This window comes from Lepisma saccharinum, chromosome 15, assembly GCF_977018435.1.
Source record: "Lepisma saccharinum chromosome 15, izLepSacc3.1, whole genome shotgun sequence".
Lineage (NCBI taxonomy): Eukaryota > Metazoa > Arthropoda > Insecta > Zygentoma > Lepismatidae > Lepisma > Lepisma saccharinum.
Window position 1 is genome coordinate 78,787,629 of NC_139243.1, and position 24,391 is coordinate 78,812,019.

At 40.4% G+C, this 24,391-nt stretch overlaps 1 protein-coding gene across 1 annotated transcript in view; it reads left to right on the forward strand.

The window, feature by feature from the left end:
• LOC145999353 (uncharacterized) overlaps positions 1–24,391 on the forward strand; it is a 266,207-nt gene that overhangs the window by 23,931 nt on the left and 217,885 nt on the right. The window contains exons 3-11 of the mRNA XM_083136293.1: positions 1,063–1,218; positions 4,040–4,348; positions 8,483–8,666; positions 10,141–10,297; positions 11,202–11,467; positions 14,015–14,216; positions 20,638–20,915; positions 21,715–21,914; positions 22,808–22,975. Coding sequence (XP_082992419.1) covers positions 1,063–1,218; positions 4,040–4,348; positions 8,483–8,666; positions 10,141–10,297; positions 11,202–11,467; positions 14,015–14,216; positions 20,638–20,915; positions 21,715–21,914; positions 22,808–22,975 — 1,920 coding nt within the window. The remainder of the gene's footprint in view (positions 1–1,062; positions 1,219–4,039; positions 4,349–8,482; positions 8,667–10,140; positions 10,298–11,201; positions 11,468–14,014; positions 14,217–20,637; positions 20,916–21,714; positions 21,915–22,807; positions 22,976–24,391) is intronic.

Sequence of the window (24,391 nt, forward strand, 5' to 3'; positions counted from 1 at the left end):
CATCTTCATGATGATCAGTGGTTGAGGGGTGCTATGGAAAGATCAGTGAACTTCCTCCGCCTCCAATGTCCACGAGCAATGACACGTAGCAAGTTCCCATGTGAGAAGGTGCGTCATCGTTTTTCAGCACATGAGGATCAACCTGAAGCTCCTGCCGCAGTCTTACCTGTGTGGAATATCTTTGTCGGCTTTGGTTTCTAAACGTAAGGACGAAGAACCCAATGGGTTCATCTGGAACTATGTAAAGCAACACCAAATATACGTTATGAATGAGAGGAACAGTAAAACTTGGTCGGCTTCTCAATACATTGCAGTGAAAAAGTTAGTTTCTTTGATAACATAGTATCATTAGTAACTTCATACACCTAGAAAATCATGTTGGAATATCCTGTAACTATCTTAAGCCTCGAAATTTCACAAGTCCCGTCACATTTGCGAACATAGCATATTTCTTTACTTCTTGGACACAAATAGTTCATATGTATGCACTGGAGTTACACATTTGCTTTAATGTTCGATTTTTAAGGACTGAGAAATCATCTACTGAGGACGGAAAAGAACGTGGTACTACTTGTGGTAGTTCCTCAAATTAACCTTCGATCATGAACTCACGATTGAATTAATGCTGGTCTAGGAGTGTCTTAAAATGTAATCATGTCAGTTAATTTTAACACGAACTCTTGAATAAATTAAATTTACCGTTAATTTTCATTACATACATGTTTTCAGTTTGTTGGTCATAGATCATATGTACAAAATTTCGTTAACAACACTTGGATATTTTTTTACATTCTCTATGAACATAACAAGATCTCTTTATCATGACAAATGTGAGTTGTCACTTTGAAGTAACATCACTTGACCATATACTTTAGGAGTTATTATCAGTGATACATAATGCTGAATTAATTCATAACGGCTTTCCTATAATTTGTATAACACAATGAAAAAAATATTCCTAACTGTCAGTAATAGTAATTACACTAACTGGTTCATGTACTTTGGAAACAAGTTGCTCTCTATATGCTTAGCTCCTATAAATATGCTTAAACTCCTTTGCAGATGGCTGGCGCTGACGGACTTCGAACCAACGGACGCCCGACGAGCGTTCCCCTGCTTCGACGAGCCAGCCATGAAGGCCAAATTCGAGATCACCATGGGAAGAAGTGAAGGATATGTGTCCCTTAGCAACATGCCGCTGGTGAAGACGGAACCCATGTGAGTATACTGCTTGTTGTTCATACGTTGCGTCCCCAAGCAGCATATGCAATTTTTAAGGACGGGCGCCAGTGCACATAAACGATAAAGCCTCTATCACAGGCATCGAACCCCTCAAATATATATTAAAATGGGAAATATTTGAAATAATAATAATACAGTGGACTCTCTTAAATTTGAACTTCGATATTTCGAAGTATTAGGTAATTTGAACTTACTTGATTCCCCTTCCAGGCATCTTTAATGGCGTGATATTTTTGTTAATTTGAATTTTGGATAATTCCAACTTTCTTCGTGCCCACTTGGAGATCGAATTAAAAAATATACCACTGTGTGTGTCTGTGTGCACTAAGAAAAAGTGGGTGACTAAGCATTGGCAGGGAGAGTGTTGAAATTTTAACTCAAATACTGAAATTTGGACCAAATAAGAAAGGGTATTAAAGAGAAATTAAACATTAAAACTGACCAAAAAAATAATTGTATTAGAGAAATTCCGGCAAACTAGAAACTTCTCTGGAAGTGGAAATATTGCAGAAAAGTTGGGTAAGTGTTACGTTTAGGCCGTTCGCCGGCTTAAACTGCTTGGCTGCGAGAGGATATGTATATGAGCCCTTACGAATATTTAATATAGACTATACAAGCGAGTGGGAAGATGACCACGCACGAGCCAATAAGATAACTCAACACTGATAATGATAAACCCAAAGTGTCACCACTGTACCTTGTCTCTTTAGTGGTTCCTTGGCTGAGTCACGACGCTTCGCTCTCTCGATCCAGACTCCCTCGGCGACCTCTCGTCGCCCGGAGGCTGCTGGCATTTTTCATTACACAGCAATTTATTCCGGCTCGTGATAGATTTAAACATACACTATGTTGCCATTCGTCACCGGACACCCCATACCAGTACGTTAATCCGGTCGCAGCACCACATCAGTATCCTGTAGGGTCACCTTTCGCTGCAATGACGTCCGCAACCCTTCGAGGAAGACTTTCCACCAATTTGTGATACTTGTCGACGGGAATCTTGCTCCATTCCTCCTACAAAGTGGCGAACAGCTCACTGGTGTTTTTTGGACGGCATGGCCTGGCTTTCAAGCGGCGCTCCAACTCGTCCCAAAGGTGTTCAATGGGGTTGATATCTGGTCTTTGGGCTGGCCAATCAAGTTTTTGCACACCCATGTCCTCGAACCACGTGTTGATAATGCCTGCCGTATGACATGGAGCATTGTCGTGCTGAAACAGATAAGGACCAATACCGAAATTGTTCCCACAATGTCGGTAGCGCAGAATTGTCCAGAACCTTTTGGTACGCATCGGCATTCATGTTTCCCCGAACTAAAACTAGAGGACCAAGACCATACCACAAAAAGCAGGACCACACCATGATGCCACCTCCGCCGAATTTCACTGTGGGTACGATACAGTCCTGTAAACAGCGTTCACCAGGCATACGCCACACCCACACACGTCCATCGGAGCGCCACATCTGGTAGCACTATTCATCACTCCATAAGACGGATTTCCATTGTTCAAGAGTCCAATGGCGGCGTTCCTTGCACCACTGTAACCGACGGGTCACATTGAGGGCTGTGATATGCGACTTGTGAACTGCTGCGCGACCATCAAAACCAAGTGCTACGATCTCCCGGCGGACAGTACGATCACTTGCAGCACTACTGTAAGCCGATCGAAACTCCTGTGCCACCATCTGTAACGACGCCTTCCGGTTTGACTTCACCACACGTTTCAAGCATCGACGGTCACGATCTGTTAATATTTTCGGTTTACTGGGTCTGGGTCGGCATGTCATGACCCCCTCTCGCTTCCACTTCACGATAAAATCACCCACTGTCGACCGGGGTATCTGAAATTTGTTGGAAATCTCACGGGTCGAATGCCCAAACCTGTGGGCTCCAATGATCATCCCTCATTCTGCCTCACTCAGTTAGTGTCGTCTGTCCATATTGACTGCTGTAGCTGGTATGAGTGTATTCTCAACCGGCAATGCCTTTTATAGGTTTTATGACGTGTAGAGACGATCCCGAGCACTTTTTTAGGGGTGTCCGGTGACGAATGGCAACATAGTGTATATAGATAGAAGAGAAATAAACATTGAAACTATTTAAGTAAGTGCAACAACCAGTCGAGCATTAAGGTGGGGAATTCAACGTTGAAGGCTGAAACCTCGTAATTTCTTTATTTTAACAGTATCAGAATACAGATGAAAGAAAATATTTGAAATTATCGTGCAAGAACCTAACCCACCTGTCTTTTGTACGATACAATTTTATGTGAGTATTGACTGAATACCATAGCCAGATGTCGGTCACATCCGGTACTGCCCTGGCACGAACAATGTTGCCAGTACACCTTGTATTGTGTGTTCGAGTGTGTTTCACTTTTTTATGAATATCTCATAATTAACCCAATAAATCGTCTGGAATGTACAAAGTGTGTACAATATTATAGTTCCTTTATCAGTTCCATAAATACCCCCACAGACATCGAAATGTTTTGCAAGCGACTGCACAGCTGCCTCTTATCCTTGTGTGTTTTTACTTCATATAAAAACTTTTTTACACCTAAGTAACTTTTCCATACCGAATGTTCACGTACGGCGATATTTTCTTGTGTAATGTTTAAAAACTATCCACATGGACAAAGTTAAAACCTAGTGTAAGTTTCATGTTTCCATCGCTTTTTGTACAAAAGTTACGTATATTCAAAGTCTCGGTTGCGTGACTTTTTGGAAACCCTGTATATGCAAGTGCATGTATCAACCAGATGCTAGGTTTAGGCCTACAGTGAAGTTCTTTTGCAGGGAAGGGATTCCCGGCTGGTACTGGGACCACTTCCAGGAGTCTGTCCCGATGTCCACGTACCTGGTGGCCTTCATCGTGAGCGACTTCGTGTCCCTGGAGTCGGACAAGTCCCACAGGACCCTGTTCAGGGTGTGGGCCCGCAGGGACGCCATCGAGCAGGCCAAGTACGCCAGCGTCATCGGACCCAAGATCCTGGAGTACTTCGAGGAGTACTTCAACGTGAGCTACCCGCTGCCCAAGCAGGACATGATCGCCATTCCAGACTTCAACGCGGGGGCCATGGAGAACTGGGGCCTCATCACCTACAGGTAATGGTTCTTCCTAAATACATTCAACTATACCAAAGATTTAGTATTAGCCATAACTTACCAAAGAGACTTTTTCTTGAATCGTAAACTCTTGTCCCGGGAATCTATGGAGGAAGCGAACGAAAACAAGTCTCTGCGCATGTAGTGACTCGAGAGGGCTCGAACAATGAAAGTGTGAGAGGGGAAGTGAAGGCATGCAGGGTAAAAAGGCTGCAGCTACCAGTTATTTGCAGCACTCACTTTCTCCCCTTCTCTACCAATATCCGCTGTCTTGCTTCACAGATTCCCGATACAGGGTGTAGGAAAATTTAGTTTTAATCCTAAGTTCCCATATGATCAAAAATACTTTTCTTTGAATCGCAATATTGCCAACTCAAGGTAATTTGTCACTTGGTCATTGGCCACATCATTTAAAAGTTCCATTTAGTTGCAGATTCCATCAATTTGCAACAAGAGTTGAACTATACCCAGGTAGAGTGGCATTAGTTTCACAAGGTGAGGTCTTGATACATATTCCTTTTACAGAGATACACTGCCCTCTCCACACAAGAAAGGCTGGCATCGTTACTGGTTAAAATGTCATTTGCTTGCATTTGTTAAATCCAGAGTCGTTTGTGTCTGAAACTTTATGAAATGAATGGAAATTCTGAAGAATTTTCTAATAAAAGTACCCTCCTAGCAAGGGCATATCTAGGGGGTGGGTCCAGGGTGTCCGGACCCCCCAAATTCCTTTATTTTTTTTATGGATTATGAAAATAACATCCACTAAAGGTTTCATTTTTGTTCAGTGAGAAACTGTTTTTTGGTACAGCAAGTGAAGTCGATGTGTGTTTTTTTTAAAAAATGATAGATGCAGAGGTGAAATACTAAAAACAAATATATTGCATTATGTACCAGACATTAAAAAAACAACTATTGTCAATGTGTGAAACTCGATTTCTAGAGAAACACGATTCACTTCGTGTTTTTGTTAAATTCCTTAAACCTTGTCAGTTGAACGGAGCTGTCCGAGTGAATCATCACTGATATTCTAGCCTCAGTTTAAAAAGGAGACTTTCTTAATTGTACTATTTATCTGAGAAATGTTTTTCAGTTTTACTGACCAGTTGTCAAAATATTTAGAGTCCTCATCACAATTTAGCCTCTGCTCTTTCTTAGTCAAGAGACGTCACAGAACTGCCTCAGAGACTAAGTGGAATTTCAAATGAAGAGTGTCAACATACATTCAATTCTGAAATTATGATTCGAAGAATAACAAAACACAATAATAATAATACGAGATAACTATAATCGTATTATTATAGAAGGGGACACGTCACTGACCTTGGAGGATAACCACCCCTGGCTGGACAACCCTTCCAAAGTTTGTTTCTGGATACGCCCCTGCCTCCTAGGAATGTTTAATGTTTTATTGGCCACTTCAAAAGAATAGCCTTTAGTATGAAATCGATTTATAATTGGTCAAATTATGCAACGAATAGTAGTTGTGTCAGGACTTTTGGGGTGTAAGGGGTGACCCTTTCCAAACACTCCCAAACGTCAACCACTTCCACGTAGTACACCCTTGACTGTAATTTGCAGACTAACGAGGCGCTGCCGTCTGAACCCACGGTCAGTATAATCCTGTATGGGTCTCGTATTTATGTGCTGTTCACATATGTTAGTGACTGTCCCTTCATGCATCACATCTTATCATAACTATTACAAATCTCCTTGTAGAATGCTGTAAAACCAACTTGGTTGAGAAAAACCGAACAAATTTCGTTCTTCACACTTGGGCATTCATGCCAAGCAATGCCACAGTGAATTACTGTAAACAAAGGAAAAGAAAATAAAGGATAAATCAAAGTAAAACTGTTACTTCTCAGGTACCAGGGCACGAGCGCATACCTCCCAAAGTTGGCGGGTGGAGGAGGTATTATTTTGAGGGTTCCCTCCCCCTCCTCGTCTTATTACCATTCATCCTCATGTTCCCAATTAGCCAGAAGTGGCAGAAACGCGAAATAAAGTAATTCGAATCATTCATCCCTTCAGGACAATCCTTTTGTTGTTAATTCGGTATTGGTGTTGTTTAACACCATCTCTGGTGTCTTGTTACACCATTTGTTGTCCAGCCACACCATGTATTGAAGCCTTTAACACTCAATTACCTGTTTTGTTACACCAATTACGGTGTTACGCCACTTTGGTGGCAAATCAGTTTAATATTTTTTACAACGTTAGCAACAAAACTATAAATTTCCAAGTTTTGCATCCCCGTCTACTATTTTCAGTGGGTCGCCAGAAATACCGCGAAAGGGATTAAGCGCGAAAGTGAAATTTTCGCGGTTAATCCGATTAGCGGTTGTTCCTTTCGAGCTTATTCCTTTGCGATTAGTCCGTTTCGCTCTTATTCCTCTCGCGCTTAATCCGTTTCGTGGTTATTTCTTTCCGGCATATTCCAGTTTTCAATTTTGGTTTCGCGCTTAATCCGTTTCGCGGTTGTTCCTCACGCATTTATTCCATTCGCACTTAAACTTTTCGCGCTTCTTCCTTCGCGTTTATTTCGTTCGTGATTAAACTTTTCGCGCTTGTTCCATCGCGTTTATTCCGCTCGCGCTAAAACTTTTCGCGCTTGTTCCTTCGCGTTTATTACGTTCGCGCTTGTTCCTTCTCGTTTATTCCGTTCGCGCGTGTTCCTTCGCGTTTATTCCATTCGCACTTAAACTTTTCGCGCTTCTTCCTTCGCGTTTATTCCGTTCGCGCTTAAACTTTTCGCGTTTGTTCCTTCACGTTTATTACGTTCGCGCTTGTTCCTTCGCGTATATTCCGTTCGCGCTTGTTCCCTCGCGTTTATTACGTTCGCGCTTGTTCCATCGCGTTTATTCCGCTCGCGCTCAAAACTTTTCGCGCTTGTTCCTTCTCGTTTATTCCGTTCGCGCGTGTTCCTTCGCATTAATTACGTTCGCGCTTAAACGTTTCGCGCTTCTTCCTTCGCGTTTATTCCGTTCGCGCTTAAACTTTTCGCGTTTTTCCCTTCGCGTTTATTACGTTCGCGCTTAAACCTTTCGCGTTTGTTCCATCGCGTTTATTCCGTTCGCGTTTAAACTTTTCGCGTTTAGTTATTCGTGTTTATTGCGTTCGCGCTTGTTCCTTCGCGTTTATTCCGTTCGCGTTTAAACATTCGCGCTTCTTCCTTCGCGTTTATTCCGTTCGCGCTTAAACTTTTCGCGTTTGTTCCTTCGCGTTTATTCCGTTCACGCTTGTTCCTTCGCGTTTATTACGTTCGCGCTTGTTCCTTCGCGTTTATTCCGTTCGCGCTTAAACTTTTCGCGCTTGTTCCTTCGCGCTTGTTCCTTCGCGTTTATTCCGTTCACGCTTAAACTTTTTGCGTTTGTTCTTTCGCGTTTATTCCGTTCACGCTTGTTCCTTCGCGTTTAATCCGTTCGCGCTTAAACTTTTCGCGCTTGTTCCTTCGCGTTTATTTCGTTCGCGCTTAAACTTTCGCGTTTGTTCCTTCGCGTTTATTTGGTTCGCGCTTAAATTTTTCGCGCTTGTTCCTTCACGATTATTCCTTTCGCGCTTAAACTTTTCGCGTTTAATCCTTTGCGTTTATTCCGTTCCCGCTTAAACTTTTCGCGTTTGTTCCTTCGCGTTTATTCCGTTCGCGCTTAAACTTTTCGCGTTTAGTCCTTCGCGTTTATTGCGTTCGCGCTTGTTCCTTCGCGTTTATTTCGTTCGCGCTTAAACATTTCGCGCTTCTTCCTTCGCGTTTATTCCGTTCGCGCTTAAACTTTTCGCGTTTGTTCCTTCGCGTTTATTGCGTTCGCTCTTAAACTTTTCGCGGTTGTTCCTTCGCGTTTATTCAGTTCGCGCTTAAACTTTTCGCGTTTGTTCCTTCGCGTTTATTACGTTCGCTCTTAAACTTTTCGCACTTGTTCCTTCGCGTTTATTCCGTTCGCGCTTAAAATTTTCGCGCTTGTTCCTTCGCGTTTATTCCGTTCGCGCTTAAACTTTTCGCGCTTGTTCCGTTTCGCTCTTATTCCTTTCTCGTTTAATCCTGTGTTACGTTTCGCGGTTGTTCTCTTTCGCGATTAGTCAGTTTCGCGGTTATTCCACCGCCCCTTCTCAGTGACTTTCTATCTCTTTTCGCAGGGAGAGCGCCCTCCTGTACGACCCCAATGTGTCGTCCGTGAGCAACAAGAAGAGCGTAGCGAAGACCATCGCCCACGAACTCGCCCACCAGTGGTTTGGGAATTTGGTGAGCCCAAAATGGTGGACGGACATCTGGCTGAATGAGGGGTTCGCCACTTACGTCGCTACTCTCGGCGTGGATCACGTGAGTATCTTTACAACCAATCTCCGTCATGGAGTGATTAAGATAGCGCACCAGGAAGCAAGGGGCTATATGTTCAAATCCTGGAAGGCACAGAAGTTACAGTGATTTGTTGTTTCAACTCTTACATCAATTAATCATTCATCCTTGTCGTCCTTAACCTAGAGAAGTAGAATGCAACAGAAAAATAGACCCTACAAATATTTTATCTTTCATGATAACATCTAGTTAAGCTTTTGGTAAAATTTTCAAAGCCGGGAAACGGATTTCTTCAAATTTACAGGAGAAAGTACTTACGTAATTGAGTTTCTGTAGACTTGTGATAGGTCGTACAAGTGTTCTCTCTCATCGGTCAAGTTATTTCACCGTTAATTCATGTTTGTATGTGAGTGTTAATGGAACCTAACCTAGCAGGCATACCTCGTCCTCGTGATGGTTCGTGGGGCTACACGTGAATGGTTTTTGGGGCTACACGTGGATGGTTTTTGGGGCTAACGTCCACAGGTAGCCCCACAAACCATTGACGTTAGCCCCAAAAACCATCCACGGGTAGCCCCAAAAACCATTGACGATAGCCCCACGAACCATCACGAGGACGAGGTATGCCTTCGAGGTTAGGTTAGGCCTGTTAGGTTAGGTTCCATTAGCACTCATTTTCACCGAAAAGTACCTACGGAAGGGGAAAAACAAGGAAGATTAATACTCGATATCTCGAAAATGGAAATTATTTTCCTTAAAAAAAGCTAAATCCCTTGTTAAACAATCTTTCGCAATGCAGAATAGGTAAGTACGAATGTCAACAATTACAAAATAAACGAGTTACAGACGTTTCCCGGCTTTGAAAATTTTACCAAGCTTTTTGTATAACCGTAAACCAAAAATAGTAATCTTTAATAAATTTGATAATTTTGAACAATTTTTTTGGTAACTCTAAACAAATGTGAACGGTTAATAAAATACTTTGGTTCTGGTGAAACAAATATTTGTTTACAAGAAATTATTTTTTGGTTCTTTCAAACATTTTTTTCTGTTCGTATAATATAGTGCACTGATTTCAAACCTGCTTGAGTAAATTATTATTGTTGCTGTCGTTTTAGAAAAAAATACTATTTTTATACTTGTAATGGGCTATATCAGACGTTAACAAGTAATTTTTCTGTAATATTCTATGCTTTTCTTCTCATACATTCAATGTTTTCTCGGTCGAACATTAGTCTATCCAATGAGCAGGGTTGTAGGTGTTTACAATCCCTTTCGACCCCATCCTTGGAAATATGACACTGAATACTTTAAAAAGAAAAAAAGGGGCATAACCTGCCATCCCCCCCCCCCAAATCCACTCAAATCAAATCACTACGTAGGTCGAGAGACGCCACTTTTAAAGAGGATTATTGCAGATAGAAGTTGGATACTACGTAGTCTAACGCTTCAGTACTTCTTGATGAACCCTCGTATAATAATTCTGTCTCTCTTCCAGGTGGAGCCAAAGTGGAAAGACAAGGACTTCTCTGCGCTCAGCCTTCTGGTCTCCACGTTCGGCCTGGACTCCCTGAGGTCTTCCCACCCCGTGTCCCTCCCCATCGGGAGTCCCAACGAGATCCCCCAGCTATTCGACACCATCTCCTACAGGAAGGGTAATTCTAGTTTTTAAGATCCCATTCCGATCTAAGACATTGAGTGATTGGGGTTTGTCTGTTTGTATTTCAGTAACTTTCTATATATCTTTAGGTTACAAGAATTTGATTAACGTGAGAACCAGGGTTGTTAAAAGGTGGCATGGGACCTCGGGCCAGTGTCGCGTTTCCCCTCACTCTAAGACAGGTTCTTTTGGATCCTTAGAAGGGTTGAAGACACACTGTATACACCCTGCTTGCATGTAAATGTAAAGGATACGACAAACGCAGTTATTGTGAACAACAGGGGCGCGTCAAGTATCTGAGCGCTCAGCGAGCAACGTGATCGCTCAGCTTCTTGACTGCCAAATAAGCGTTGCTCGGCGAGCGCTGCTCACTTGATCGCTGAGCGAACTTTAACCTTGTTCGCCACAGGTTTCAGCCTCAGAATATAGCGTTTCTGTGTTTCAATCTCGTGAGTTAAAGAGTAACAAGATCAAAATTGAATGAAGATGGCGACTGACATAACATAATTACAGAGTAAGTTCAAGTGGCAGAAGGTAATATAATTTTTCACTTTTTGTAATTGTATTAACATGAAAGTGGTGGTTATTCCAAATATACAAGTGGGAAGTTTTGCAAATGTGTGAGAAAGACAATTTACACAGCTTTGTCCACATGAACCATCTCCGTAGTTACCAGCTTTTCAACATCACTGAAATCTTGTCCACCCAACGCAGCCATATTGATCACAGATTCCTCAAAGGCGCTGATGTTTTCAGCGTCAAGTGAATGATCTGTCTGCTCAACGAGCATCGTTCAGATACTCGACGCGCACCAGGCTACATCCTATGCAAACGTAAATCAGTAGGTTAGTATACGTATATAATATCAAGGAAGCCTAATCCATTGTTCCCCCTCCCAGGCTCCTTCCTGCTTCGGATGCTGAACAACTTTCTGACGGAGGAGACGTTCCGCCGGGGAGTGACGCGCTACCTCCGCCTCAAGATGTTCGGCAACGCTGAGCAGGACGACCTCTGGCAGCAGCTGACGGAGCAGGCCCACGAGGACGGGACCCTGGCCAACGGGACCTCCGTCAAGACCATCATGGACTCCTGGACCACGCAGACCGGCTTCCCCGTGCTCACCGTCACCAGGGACTATCTCAACGGGACCGCCACCGTCAACCAGGTGGGCACTTTGTCTCTGAATAAATTTATTAGCTTGTAACTATGCTTGAGGAAGGTGAGAATTGTCAGGCTTCATGTACAGTCAGTCACCCCCATTAAAAATAGGACACCTAGATCCTGTATAGGAGAGTATCTTAAGATGAGACGGCTCATAAGATGGGACAGTGGCAACCTTGCCTTGAAAACTGTATCGGTTCGCGATTGTGTGATTTCAGTAAGAAGAGTTCCAGAGAAGCGTATGGATAACGTTAGAAGCGACGAGCTGCGAGAAAAGAAAACAAGAACAATAGCAATATGTAATTATGAAGGACATGTGTAAAATATTTCTAAAGCATGCAAAATATGTTTACAGCTGTCCAGTGACACTTACACAAACTATTTCTTGCACGTAATATATTATAGTTCAAGAAAGGTAGACAAAGCATTGTGACGCCATGTCAGCTTGGGGTATTTGTAAAAGGTGAGAACAAGTGTAACGGAAGACGGATTCTTAAGACGGGGCACACACAAAGCTCCTAAGATGGGACATCAAATCAATGATACTAACCTTGTACTACAAAGACTGCAAAAGCAAGCCGTCATAATGACAAAAGGACGATGGATTTAACCAGCCTTCAACTTCTGGAGTAGGTACGCAGCAGAAAGTAGGCAGGCGTTGTTCCAACAGAAGAAAGGAACCTTATAGCACTTCGACTGAAGAATGGGTCCAATGCATTGGATGTACCAGGTAGAGTCATGTGTCCTGTTCAGGTGCAACTGAAGATGTGTACTTCTGTGCTCAGTGTGATGATTCGAAATGAGCAGGATGTCCCATCTTTGGACATGTCTTGTCCCAACTTAAGCATCCTACTTCCTAAGATGGGACAATGGTAAAAGTTTTCCTAAACACTAATATCTTCTTTTTGTTATTATCGTAAGTTACTGGGACTTCATATTAGTGGAGAAGAATGTCCAATGATTTCAGTGTATGCATTACTTTTATTATTATAACGCTTGAATTTTGTAAATAAATTTGTATCTGGAAAGTGTCCCGACTTTGGAAACTCTCCCCTATATGTGCTTCATATGTGTTGCTTAACTCTACGGCAATGAGTGGATATTAATAGAAAATTTTCAATGGCAAGTTGTACCATCAACACACACAACGCCTTGCAGGGAAGCGAGTGTTTCAGGATAAAGGTGTCCCATTTTTATTGACGGTGACTGTATATCATGAGCCAAAAAGCAACGAACAGACACTATTTACGCGAGTGTAAGAACGTATTATTCGCAAGTGGAATTGAGCTAACCTCCGTGGCAGAGTGGTTAGCACAGCTCCCTCCAACTCCCGGGTGTTCTTTGTGAGTGTCACTTCATCAATTTCATTGTATGAGGGATTCAGAGTACAAGTGGCAACTCCACTTTCCATGGAGCATGTACATATAATTTAGAACTGTGAAGTATCAAAATGTCAGTCCTAGAAGTAAGTATCTTCTAAGTTTCAAATTCTTGCTCATAGTGGCACCACTATATTAGTGCTCCAGCAGCTAAACATAGTAGGGTACTAAGTTATCTAAATGAGTATTTTCCTCAAAACTGTCTTGAATGGAGTTACGCCAATTGTGCTCTGAACCCCTCATATCATCACTAATTCTCATCTTCGCGATTAGCCATAAGCGGTACAAAAATGAAGTGAAATAAACCATTCGTTTATAACTAAATCAACCAATGAAGCGAAATTGACATAAAAAGTTGTCCGAGCTTAACAGCAATACTTATCCTTCTCGCATACGTTGCGTGGTAATAATTCATCTGACTTCGAATAGAGGTCAGTCAATCCCAATTCTACGGTAAGAGTACGTAATTCTATTAGTTTGACTTCAGAGAGATGCACTGTCATTAATTTTTCAGGTATTCTTATCCTGCTTCACTATTCAATATATCTTGTTCAGGTCAGTACAGTGTCTGCATTGATTACCGCATTTTCTTCTTTATCAATGTTTGTATCATTATCCGATTCTTCCTAATTCTTGCATCTATTATTACTGCATTTCCTAAGTCACTGTAATATTGTTTCTTTAATAAATGCAACCTTCCGTACCGAAGTGACATGCCAAGGTGCACGTGTCGTTTGTCGCCTGCTACTTGTCGCTTTGGTCTGAAAGTTACCTAAAATTTGCAATCAAGCACATTGCAACCGTGGACGTAGACAGAAAAAAACTTCCGAGAGGGGGTGTTTACCCATGATTGATCTTATACTTGACATAACTACACACAGTGCACCTGTGTCCCAGAGTACCATTATTAATACCTCCTACGAATAATAAAAATTAATATTTCCCAGAGCGTGGTCGTTTGCGTTCGAACTGCCACCTGGCGGGAAAAGTGGCAACTGTGCTACTCGGCAGCCTTTCGATTCGATTCATGTAAGCTCTTGAGAGCTGGGCAAGTTCCAAAAATTCTTCTGGTCAAAAATGTCCTCATTGTTTCTATGCCGGTGTCTGATGTTTTGCGCTTGATCTTATATGTTCCGAATGGGCGCCAGTTGCTAATTTCTAATTAATTCCAGCGGCGATTCCTGCGAGAGGACGACCCCGCTAAGCGCGACACCACCACCACCTGGTGGGTGCCACTGACCTACACCCACCAGGAGAACCCTGACTTCGAGACGACCAAGCCCCGGACGTGGATGGAGAGTTCCGAGTACGAGGTGACTGTGGAGGACCTCCCGGGGAAGGACAAGTGGCTCATCTTCAACATACAGGCCTCAGGTACTCGCTTTAGATTTAACAAGGGTTTTCGCTTAGTTAAACCTTTTTAAGCAAGTCTTGTTCTTTTGGAAGCAGTTGTCACTGAGAAAGCCTTGGTACCTGGCTTCACTTTGGAAGAATGGGTGCACGATATTTAGTAGAAGTGAGCCGATACTCATACCGATACCGATACCGATACCACTCACTGCAGTGGCGTATACTGAGTCCAAGATGTGGGCTATCTCACTATGTCACATGATCCTAGGCTATGAATAGAAATAAATTTACCAACTCCTAAGAAATCAGGTTGCCAAGTCATAAGAAATCAGGTTGCCAAGTCATAAGAAATCAGGTTGCCAACTATAATAAGAAATTTGGTTGTCAACTCATAAGAAATCATACCAATTCACAGGAAATCAGGTTGCCAACTCATAAGAAATCAGGTTGCAAACTCGTAGGAAATCAGGTTGCCAACTCGTAGGAAAATCAGGTTGCCAACTCTAGGATCAGCATCATCATCATCTCACTGATATGAATAATATTATTTACAATTTCCGATCAATTCTTCTCCTGTATTTTATTCTCTAGACTTCAGGCTTCCCAGATAGCCTAGCTGGCCTACAATATTACCCTCCTGCCTTACTGATTCACATCGGTTTGAAAAATTGTTGCAACTAAAACTTTTTCGAAATTAATGGCTTAATATTCTTCTTCCATTAGCATCACAACCCTTTGTGAGTTTTAGCTTTCTCAGACAAATCATTCCAATCTTTCCTCTTCTTTGCCATTTCTTTCCAATTTCTAACTTTGAGAATCTTTAAATCTTCGCATACATCTTCAATCTATCTCATCCTAGGTCTTCCAATTGGTTGCCTTCCCATAGGTTTCCATTCTAGTATACGTTTTATAGTTCTCATGTTATCCATTCTTTGTATGTGGCCTAACCATTTAATTCTTTGACTTTTGATATATCGTATAATGTCTGCACCATTGATCAATTTTTCTAATTCCACATTATTTCTTATTCTCCATATATCATGTCCTATCTGTACCGGGCCAAAGATCTTCCTTAAAATTTGTCTCGCAAATATACTTAGTTTGTTTCTATCTTTCTGTGTTAGGGTCCAGGTTTCAGCAGCATATGTAACCACTGGTCTTATCATAGTAAGATATATCTTCATTTTTGTATTTCGTTTCAGAAGTTTCGATTTTAACAGGGATACATTTGCATAATAGGCCTTATTACCTTTATTTATTCTTTCCTCTATTTCAGATTCTATTTTATTGTTTTCATTAAGTGTAGATCCAAGGTATGTAAAATTACTAACACATTCAAAGGAGTAATTATTTATTAATATTGATCTATTGTTATTCATGTTTGTTCTATTAATATTCATGTATTTAGTTTTCTTTTCATTAATTTGTAGTCCTACTCTTGCAGCTTCCTCAACTAGACTTATAAACGTTTCTGAAAGAGCTTTCTTAGTTCTTGCTACAATAGCTACATCATCAGCATATGCTAGACTTGTTTTAGTCTAGTACTGATGTCTTCTCTCACATCTAATTTTTTAATCACAGAGTCCAAAACTAAATTAAATAATGTTGCTGAAAGACGATCTCCTTGGCGGACTCCTGTCATGACATCGAAAAAGTCCGATCTTGCATTTTCAATTTTAACTGAGGCTCTAGTGTTTTGAATTGTCATTCCGATTAATCTTACTAATTTATTTGGTATTCCAATTTCTTGTAACCTTTGTAATGTTGTTGGTCTATATATTGAATCGAAGGCTTGTTTGAAATCAATAAACAAAACATGCAAATCTATATCATATTCATAGCATTTCTCAAAGATCAAACGCATCATCAGGATGTTATCTGTAGTACTTCTGTTGTTCCTAAATCCACTTTGATACTCTCCTATAATGTCTTCAGCATAATCAGTTAGTCTGATGTTAATTATTGCTGCAAGTATTTTATATAGGTTGTTTAATAGTGATATGCCTCTATAATTTTCACAGACTGTTTTATCTCCTTTTTTAAGTATAGGGCACACTAGTGCTATGTTCCAATCATTTGGCATTTGTTCTCGATTCCATATATTCATTATAAGTTTATGTATTCTACGATAAATTTCTTTTCCAGCTGCTTGTATAAGTTCACTGTTCATATTGTCAATTCCTGGTGCATTCATCTTTTTAAAGTTTTTAATTACTGTCTCCACTTCTTCGTATGTTGGTGCATCAACTAATATGTTTTCATCATCCTGCTGATTCATCGTATTCCAGTAGGGCACTTCTAAATCCTGGTTGTGTTGAACTCCCTGGAAGTGTTCTTTCCATCTATTCATTATTTCTGCTTGTTCGGTTAGGATTTGACTGTCTTTGATTTTAAGTTTCTAGTTCTTGGTTTATACTGTTGTGTTATAACTTTCTCGGTTCGATAGAATTTTCTATATTCTTTTTTGGTGTTTAGTTCTTGTAACATTTCTATTTGTGTTTTTACTGCTTGGCGTTTCTTTTCTCTACACATTTTCTTAGCATGCTTTTTCATATTTTCATATTTTTCTCTATTTGATCTTGTAGTTCTATTAAGACATCTATTTCAAGCTTCATTTTTTGCTTTAACCACCTTTTTACATTCTTCATCATACCAATCTTCATTTTTTTTCATATTCTTTGGTTCCTAAAACCTGATTAGCAGTACTATCTATGATGTTTCTTAAATTATCCCACTCCACTTCTACATCATCTTCTTCTCCTGTTTCTTCAAGTTTCGTTTGTATTTCTTGTCTGTATGTGTTTTGTATAAAAGATTTCTTCAATTTTTCTATATTCCATTTCTTAGTTTTCTTGTATATTCCTTCATTAACCATGCTAATTCTTTCTTATTTTAGTTCTGACAAGGTAATGATCCGTATCACAACTAGGTCCTCTATATATTTTGACATCAATTATTAATGTAGCTCTCCTCTTATTGATCAATACATGATCAATTTGATTACATCGTTGTTCACCGGGTATTTTCCAAGTCCCTTTGTGGATTTTTTTTTGCTTAAATCTAGTGCTACTGATATCCAGGTTTTGTAATTGTGCTAGTTGTATCAGCCTCTCTCCATTGTCACTTGTTTCTTTGTGTAGGGAAAATCTGCCTGATACTCCACTGCTGCTGGATTCATTACCTATTCTCGCATTAAAATCACCCAGTAGAATTAGTGTATCATGTTTTGGTACTCTATCACATACATCTGACAGTTCACTATAGAAATGTTCAATATCTTCTTTGTTTGTGTCTAAAGGTCATATTGTTGAATTTTCCTTTTATTCTTAATTTACATATTCGGTCATTTATTGGTTCAAATCCAAGTATACATTTCCTCACATTTCCAGTAACTAAAAAATCTGTGCCATTTCTTCCTTTAGTTGTTGGATGCCCACTATACATAAGAGAGAATTCTTTCTTTTTAATCCATCCATCCCCATTTCATCTTATCTCTTGTAATGCTGTTATTTGCATGTTATATTTTATTAATTCATCTGCAATTTCATTCATTTTGCCTGGTTGAAGCATGGTACTGACATTCCAGGTTGCCACATTAATATCCACATTCCTTAGCCTTTTACATCGCGTGGTCGTCTCTTATAGACCCGTCCGGCTTTGCTTGTCTGAGAGTTCGTAGCGGGAGGTTGTTTTACGGGGTAAGGGTGCTGGCCTTACGCCCAACCCCCAACCTGGGGGGACCAGGGATTTGTATTCGAGGTTCCTACCTCTAGGAAGACTGGCTTCACCACGCCTAAGGGCTCTTCCTACCCCTTGGTTTTCTGTCAGGGTTTTCCTTCCCTTAGCCTTTAGAGATCCCACTCTTACCTGCAAGGCAGCAGGGGCAGTGCTTATTTAATGGCGGCACTTACTCGCCATGTCTCAGTGTCGTCGCTGGATTTTTGTGGTTTTTAAATGAGAGTTATCCTGCCAGAAAGAACTCTCTCCATATCCTGTTCACACTGACGCTCCTTGTCCGCAACTGCTTATTTGTCGCAGCTAGCCTACATATCTGTAGGCCGTTCCCCTATCCGCAACCTGGGGATGCGCTCGGCAGCATAGAGCTCTGCTCCTGGGAATGTTGCCCAGTACCGAGAATGGCTTAATATTATATTAATTCTATATGCTCATAATACAAACAAGGATCAATTTACCAAAGTTTTGATTCAAAATATTAAGAATTACATCAGAATATTTAATCACAAAATACAATTTTTTCACATCATATTGGTGCAAAATGAACTAAAATTCGAATTTTGCATAACTTCCAGGATAATTTGACTCCGCGAAAGTGTCGTGCGGAATTTTTGCTGACCGCGCGAACATAGAAAACACCGGAAAAGTAGCGGTCGATATCGGTAAATTTAATTCAACCGATACGTTCCGATACTGGTATCACTGGTATAGGCCGACATATCGGTCCTAATATTTAGTAAACTCTTTTCTTGCTTCTCTGAAAACTAGATTTATTGAAACAAAAAAATTATAACAAAAACAAAGCATTTCGGCGAATAATACATGGATATAAGATAGATTGTCGGTATATTTATAAAGTATACTACAACTATACAAACTTGATGTATGGGTAGTACTTTATGAAAATGTAAAAGCCAACAAGTAAAGAATGATAATCATATTCTTGCTAGTGGTTCGACGACATTTTTAAGTGGGACTGAAGCCCAAAACCCGCACTTAAATATGACACTGGACTAAATTGGGAGGTGTTTTAAATCCTATTTAAACAGTGTAAATGGGGATCCCAACCACTCGCTGAATCCGTTGATTACAGAGCAAGATGGATCGATTTCAATCAGGTTGATTGAAATCACGACTTAAATCATGTTTTTTTTTAAAAAAAATCACTGATTTAAATCACTCTAAATAAATAATTTACAGAATAATGTACATAAGGATTTTACAGATATCAGAAACACTTCTGGTGAAAGTACATTACTCTCGTAATCATTTAATGGCGATTATTAGGTTCTAAGATAGGAAAGTAAAGGAATTAAAATATATGTACTGATGGTGTGAAGCTCATACCAAAGGAAATGTAAACACAGGATTTCTCTTGATTTAAAATTCAATCATTTTATGGGGAAAAATAGAAAACCTTTTGTGTAGAAAAATATGCAAGATACTATTCATGTTAAACCATAAATCGTGTTAATATCATTAAACAGTAAATAAACATGGCACCTGATATTCTTCAAACTATCATTTTAAAAAATCTCCAAATTTCAGTTACAAAGACTATAAAAATATTTAAGTTAATATTTTAAGTTACAATTATAGAGTACATATAGAATGTTTTATTTTCACTGAAAGAAAAGTTGCTGAAATTATCATTAGTTTCATTAACACACTCAACACACATTTCCATAGTAGTTACAGTATCAGAAACAGAAAAATGTACATGTACATATATTTTCTTATTTGTTTTAATCAAACTGTTTAAATATTTTACAGGGCCATTTACTACAAAGAGCCTTTCTATGAAAACACATATATCTTATATAGCAATTTTAAGCATGTTTCTTTAAAAAATTAAAAAATAGATTTAAATTTTAAAAATCATTATGTTTGTCGACCTTGTTACACAGCGACGACGATACCACGCTATCGGGTAGGGCGCCAATGTATTCATGACTACAGCACTTTAACTGTTGAAAAGGAACAAAAACAGGACGATAAAATACACGTAAATATCTATTGATTAATTTAGAATCAATAGATTGTAAATTAACGAGACGGCACTTAGTTATAGCCTGGCAGTCAGCTTTTCGTTTGCTGGTATGTATTCAACGCATCAAGTCTCATTGCCACTTATTGTGTCAAGTGTCATAGATTCCTTTCAATTATCTCTCCAATTGGCCTCACGATCCTGGGTCAAAAAACAAAATTGTGGAGCTTCCACGGGAATCGAACCAGGGACAGCTCGCACGGTGTGTTCACAACAGATGAGAGCACTGACCACTTTTTAAGAAGGAAATCACCTAAGCGGTAGTTCATCTGTAATTCTCTTTCTCAGATTTTCTCAAGCAGTTCTCATTTCTCTATTTTCACGTGCAGGACAAGCACAAACACCTCCGGGATTCGAGCCCGGGACCCCTGTCATTGTAGCGCGCTGTAATAACCATTCCGCCACGGAGGTCGACCTAACACAAGCCAATATACAGATTATGTATGTAAGGAAAAAAACATTAAGCTATGTTGGAGTTCTTTAGATCTACATCCCAACTTATAATATCTGCCACTAGTTTTCTAGCCTTTCTTCAACAAATTATACGCTACTCTGTGAGCAGAAACTATCGAAATACTAACCAAACTGTATAAATCCTGCCGCAATACATTATTTGAGCATTTATAGGTGAGAAAAATGTCTGATTCAATCCCTCCGTTCCAGGCCTGTACAAAGTTAACTACGACGAAGCGAACTGGAAGCTCCTGATCAACCTCCTCCAATCAGAAGAGTTTCAGCAAGTCCCGGAGCTCAACAGAGCCCAGCTGATGGAGGACGGTTTGGACCTCGCGAGAGCAGGGGAGCTGAGCTACGAGGTGGCGCTGGACTCTCTCCTCTACCTGGGGAAGGAGAAGGCCTACCTGCCCTGGAAGGCGGCGTTGGGGAACCTCGGTCATATGAAAAACATGCTGCAAAGAACGGCTGGCTTCGGGCGCTTCAAGGTGAGTTCAAGAAGGGTTGGCTCCAAAAATACCAAGGAATATAGCTGAAGACATTACATTGGAATTACTTCCTTTCATTTGAATATAGTTTGGTAATGTAGTGTTTGGTATCAGTCTTTGGAAGTAACACTTACTTTATGTGCAATTCAAAATCTAACTAGTTACTTTTAAAATAAAGTACCTGTAACTATAACAGAGTTGCATTCTGCAATAGAAGTAACGTAATCAAGATTTACTTTTAGAGTTAAATTGTTGACTTTAAAATTTGTGACGTGGAGAAAGAGCTAAATTTGGTAACTTAATTAACTCTCAGTTACCTTTTGAATCAAGCTGTAATGTTACTTTTTGAATCAAGTAACTCTAATACACTTACTTTTGAACTAAGTAACCATAATTCAGTAACTTCTTGAATCAAGTAATTCTAATTCAGTTACTTTTGAATCAAGTAACTGTAACTCGGTTACTTTTTGAACTAAGTAAATATAATTCACTTACTTTTTTTAATTAAGTTTAATTAACTCAGTTACGTTTTGAACTAAGTAACAAAAACTCAGTTACTTTTTAATTACGTAACAAGCTCACATCTTTAATTAAGAAACTCTAACTCACTTTGAACTAAGTAACTCAAACTCTGTTACTTTTTGAACTAAGTAACTGTAACTCAGTTAATTTTTTTAATCAATTAACTGTATCTCAGTTACTTTTGAACCAAGTAACTAACTCAGTTGCTTTTTGAACTGAGTAACTATAATACTGTTCCTTTTGAAAGTCACTCTCCTAACGACACTAATCCTTGCAGAGGTTCCTGCGAGACCTGCTGACTCCCGTGTACGAGGAGCTGCGCTTCCAGCCGCGAGTGGAGGAGGATCTGCTGGAGTCCCTCCGAAGGTCCCAGGTCCTCTCCTGGGCCTGCTTCCTCCACGTGGGCGACTGCGTGGACAAGGCCCAGCAGTCCTTTAGCCTCTGGATGCAGAAGGAGGACCCGGACACCGACAACCCGTGAGTAACCACTAACAGTCATTCTCGTCTTGGGGTTATTCTCATAGGATATCTTGGCGGGACTGGTGCGGGGCACATCCAGCTGCTAACAGTAACTAAAACTAGTTGCTAAGAGCTCTAAAGCTGGCCCTTTTAACCTAACAGTTTCTAACCGACAAATCCGCTTAGTTCTAATAATGCACATGTGGTTAGGTTAGGAGGGCCAATTTAGCAATTAGTTTTAGTGGCTGTTACCTGCTGGATGTGTCCCGCACCAGACCCATATATTGACACGTTCTTTCCTTAAACAAAAGAACACTAATTTAATTCACTAGATGCCTCTCATGTCTCATGACATGCTAAATCCTTCTTCGTTCGTAAAATAAAACTAAACTCAAGATTTTGACGAATTTTAAGAAAAAAGTATACTTCATTTCCTGATAAGCACAATTCTTATATGTATAATACAGACTGCTTGTCCTAAATTATGATTTCTCACAATTCAGCTTAACAAACTTTTACATATTTAAATGTATCCTTTTTTAACAACCACAAAACCGCACAGCATCCCAGTTCTCAAGATGTACATACACAGGCAAGTCTCTATAAGTTAAACTATTGAAGAAACACAGCAATCTTATGCCAGGAGGTTACAAACAAGAACTATTTGTCTAACGATAAAGGATATGGTAGTCTACGAATCTGAAGTCCTTAAACTGATTCAAACGTGTGAGCCAAAAATACTACATACATGTATAAAGAGTAAGGCTTTTGGATTGATTCTTTACAATTTCTCTCTCTCTCTCTCTCTCTCTCTCTCTCTCACTCTCTCTCTCTCTCTCTCTATCTCTCTCTCTCTCTCTCTCTCTCTCTCTCTCACGACTATGAGACTGATTCCTTGCTTCCTCTTACAGGATATCTCCCACTTTGAAGTCCCTGACGTACTGCACAGCTGTGAAGCACGGGGGGGAGAAGGAGTGGGAGTTCTTGTGGCAGCGATACCTCAAGTCCAACGTGGCCTCTGAGAGGAGCACCATTCTCTCCAGCCTCGGCTGCACGGAGGAGCTCTGGCTTCTGCAGAGGTAAAGTATCTGCCCAGTAATATTTATCTTTTGTAAGATAAATGTATTACATAAAGATAACCAAGAAAGCTCCGCACGCTGCGAGTTCCAAGGTTAAACTGATAAGACGATAGTCAACCAGCAGGTTATGATTGGTGCTGCTCAACGTGAACGTCAGTGAGGGTAGGTGAAGAACATGGACACTACATATTAATGACATGTATGCTGTATGGGGTTAAACTTGGAACAAACGTGACAGCAGCAGTAGAAACATGTATGCCAGGCTTTGGCAACCTTGTGGTGAATGAGCAGATAGTGCAACGGCGGTTTCAATGATTCGACGACGGCGATGAACCCCTCGAAGATGCACCACGTGGTGGAAAACCAACAGCCGTAGACAACGACGCTCTGCAGGTGAATAATGGTCGAACATGTGACGATTTGGGAGAAGAATTCCACATCAGTGCAAAAACCATCGACAATACCTTCATCAATTGAAAACGGTGTAAGCGAGGCGATGGGTCGCATATGCCTTGACTGCAGCTTAGAAGGCGATAAGAGCAGGCAGGTGCTTGTGCTTCCCTGATGTCACGTCTGCAGAAGGATCCTTTTCTGGACAGAGTGCTGACATGTGAAGAAGTGGGTTCACAATATATAACGGGGCCGTCGTTATTGATTAGCATCACATGAACCCGTTCCAAAACAACCAAGACCATCACTGCTTCAAAGGAAGGTTATGCTCTGTGTTTGCTGGAGTGTGTCAGAATTTTCTGCCACCTGTTCAGACAATCAATGCAAACGTTTAAACGCAACGAACAAATGTGTCTTTTTCTGGCTGATTTTGCAAGCATTTCAATTACGAGAAGGTTCTCCTCCTTCGTTTGATGGAGGAATTGTAGAATGCATCAACTCTGCATAATTCTGTCAGGCCTAGTATTACTGAAGTAGTATTTCTTTCAGTTAAAAACAATTACTCTAAAATATTTTGATATCATGTTTCCGAATACAGAAAGTTCCCGACTGCTCTGTCAAAACAAAACAAAAACCACTTATCTCAATGTAATGGGGTTTCGGCAATTAATGTCGCGTTAGGAATGACGTCTCACTAGACAGCCAATCTCCGTTAATCGCTACTGATTGACTCACCTTTCTTTTACCCGTTGTGGCTGAGAGTATGTACCAAGGTTGTATGTACAGTCAGTTCACGGCACGGTTATTAGAAATGTACGGGTTGGTTAGATGAATTGTTTTATTCGTGATGTAACGATGGTGAAAGGTGAATTTATCCATAAAAGCATACGAAACCTATGTGCTAGTGTTGCACAAAGTTGATAGAAAAATGTGAAGGAACTGAGCATACTTCAGTCGTATCCGAAAGGTGTAAGACCGTACTGGAAGTTTCGAGAATGGTCTGGCAGTTCAGTCTTGAAGCTTGAC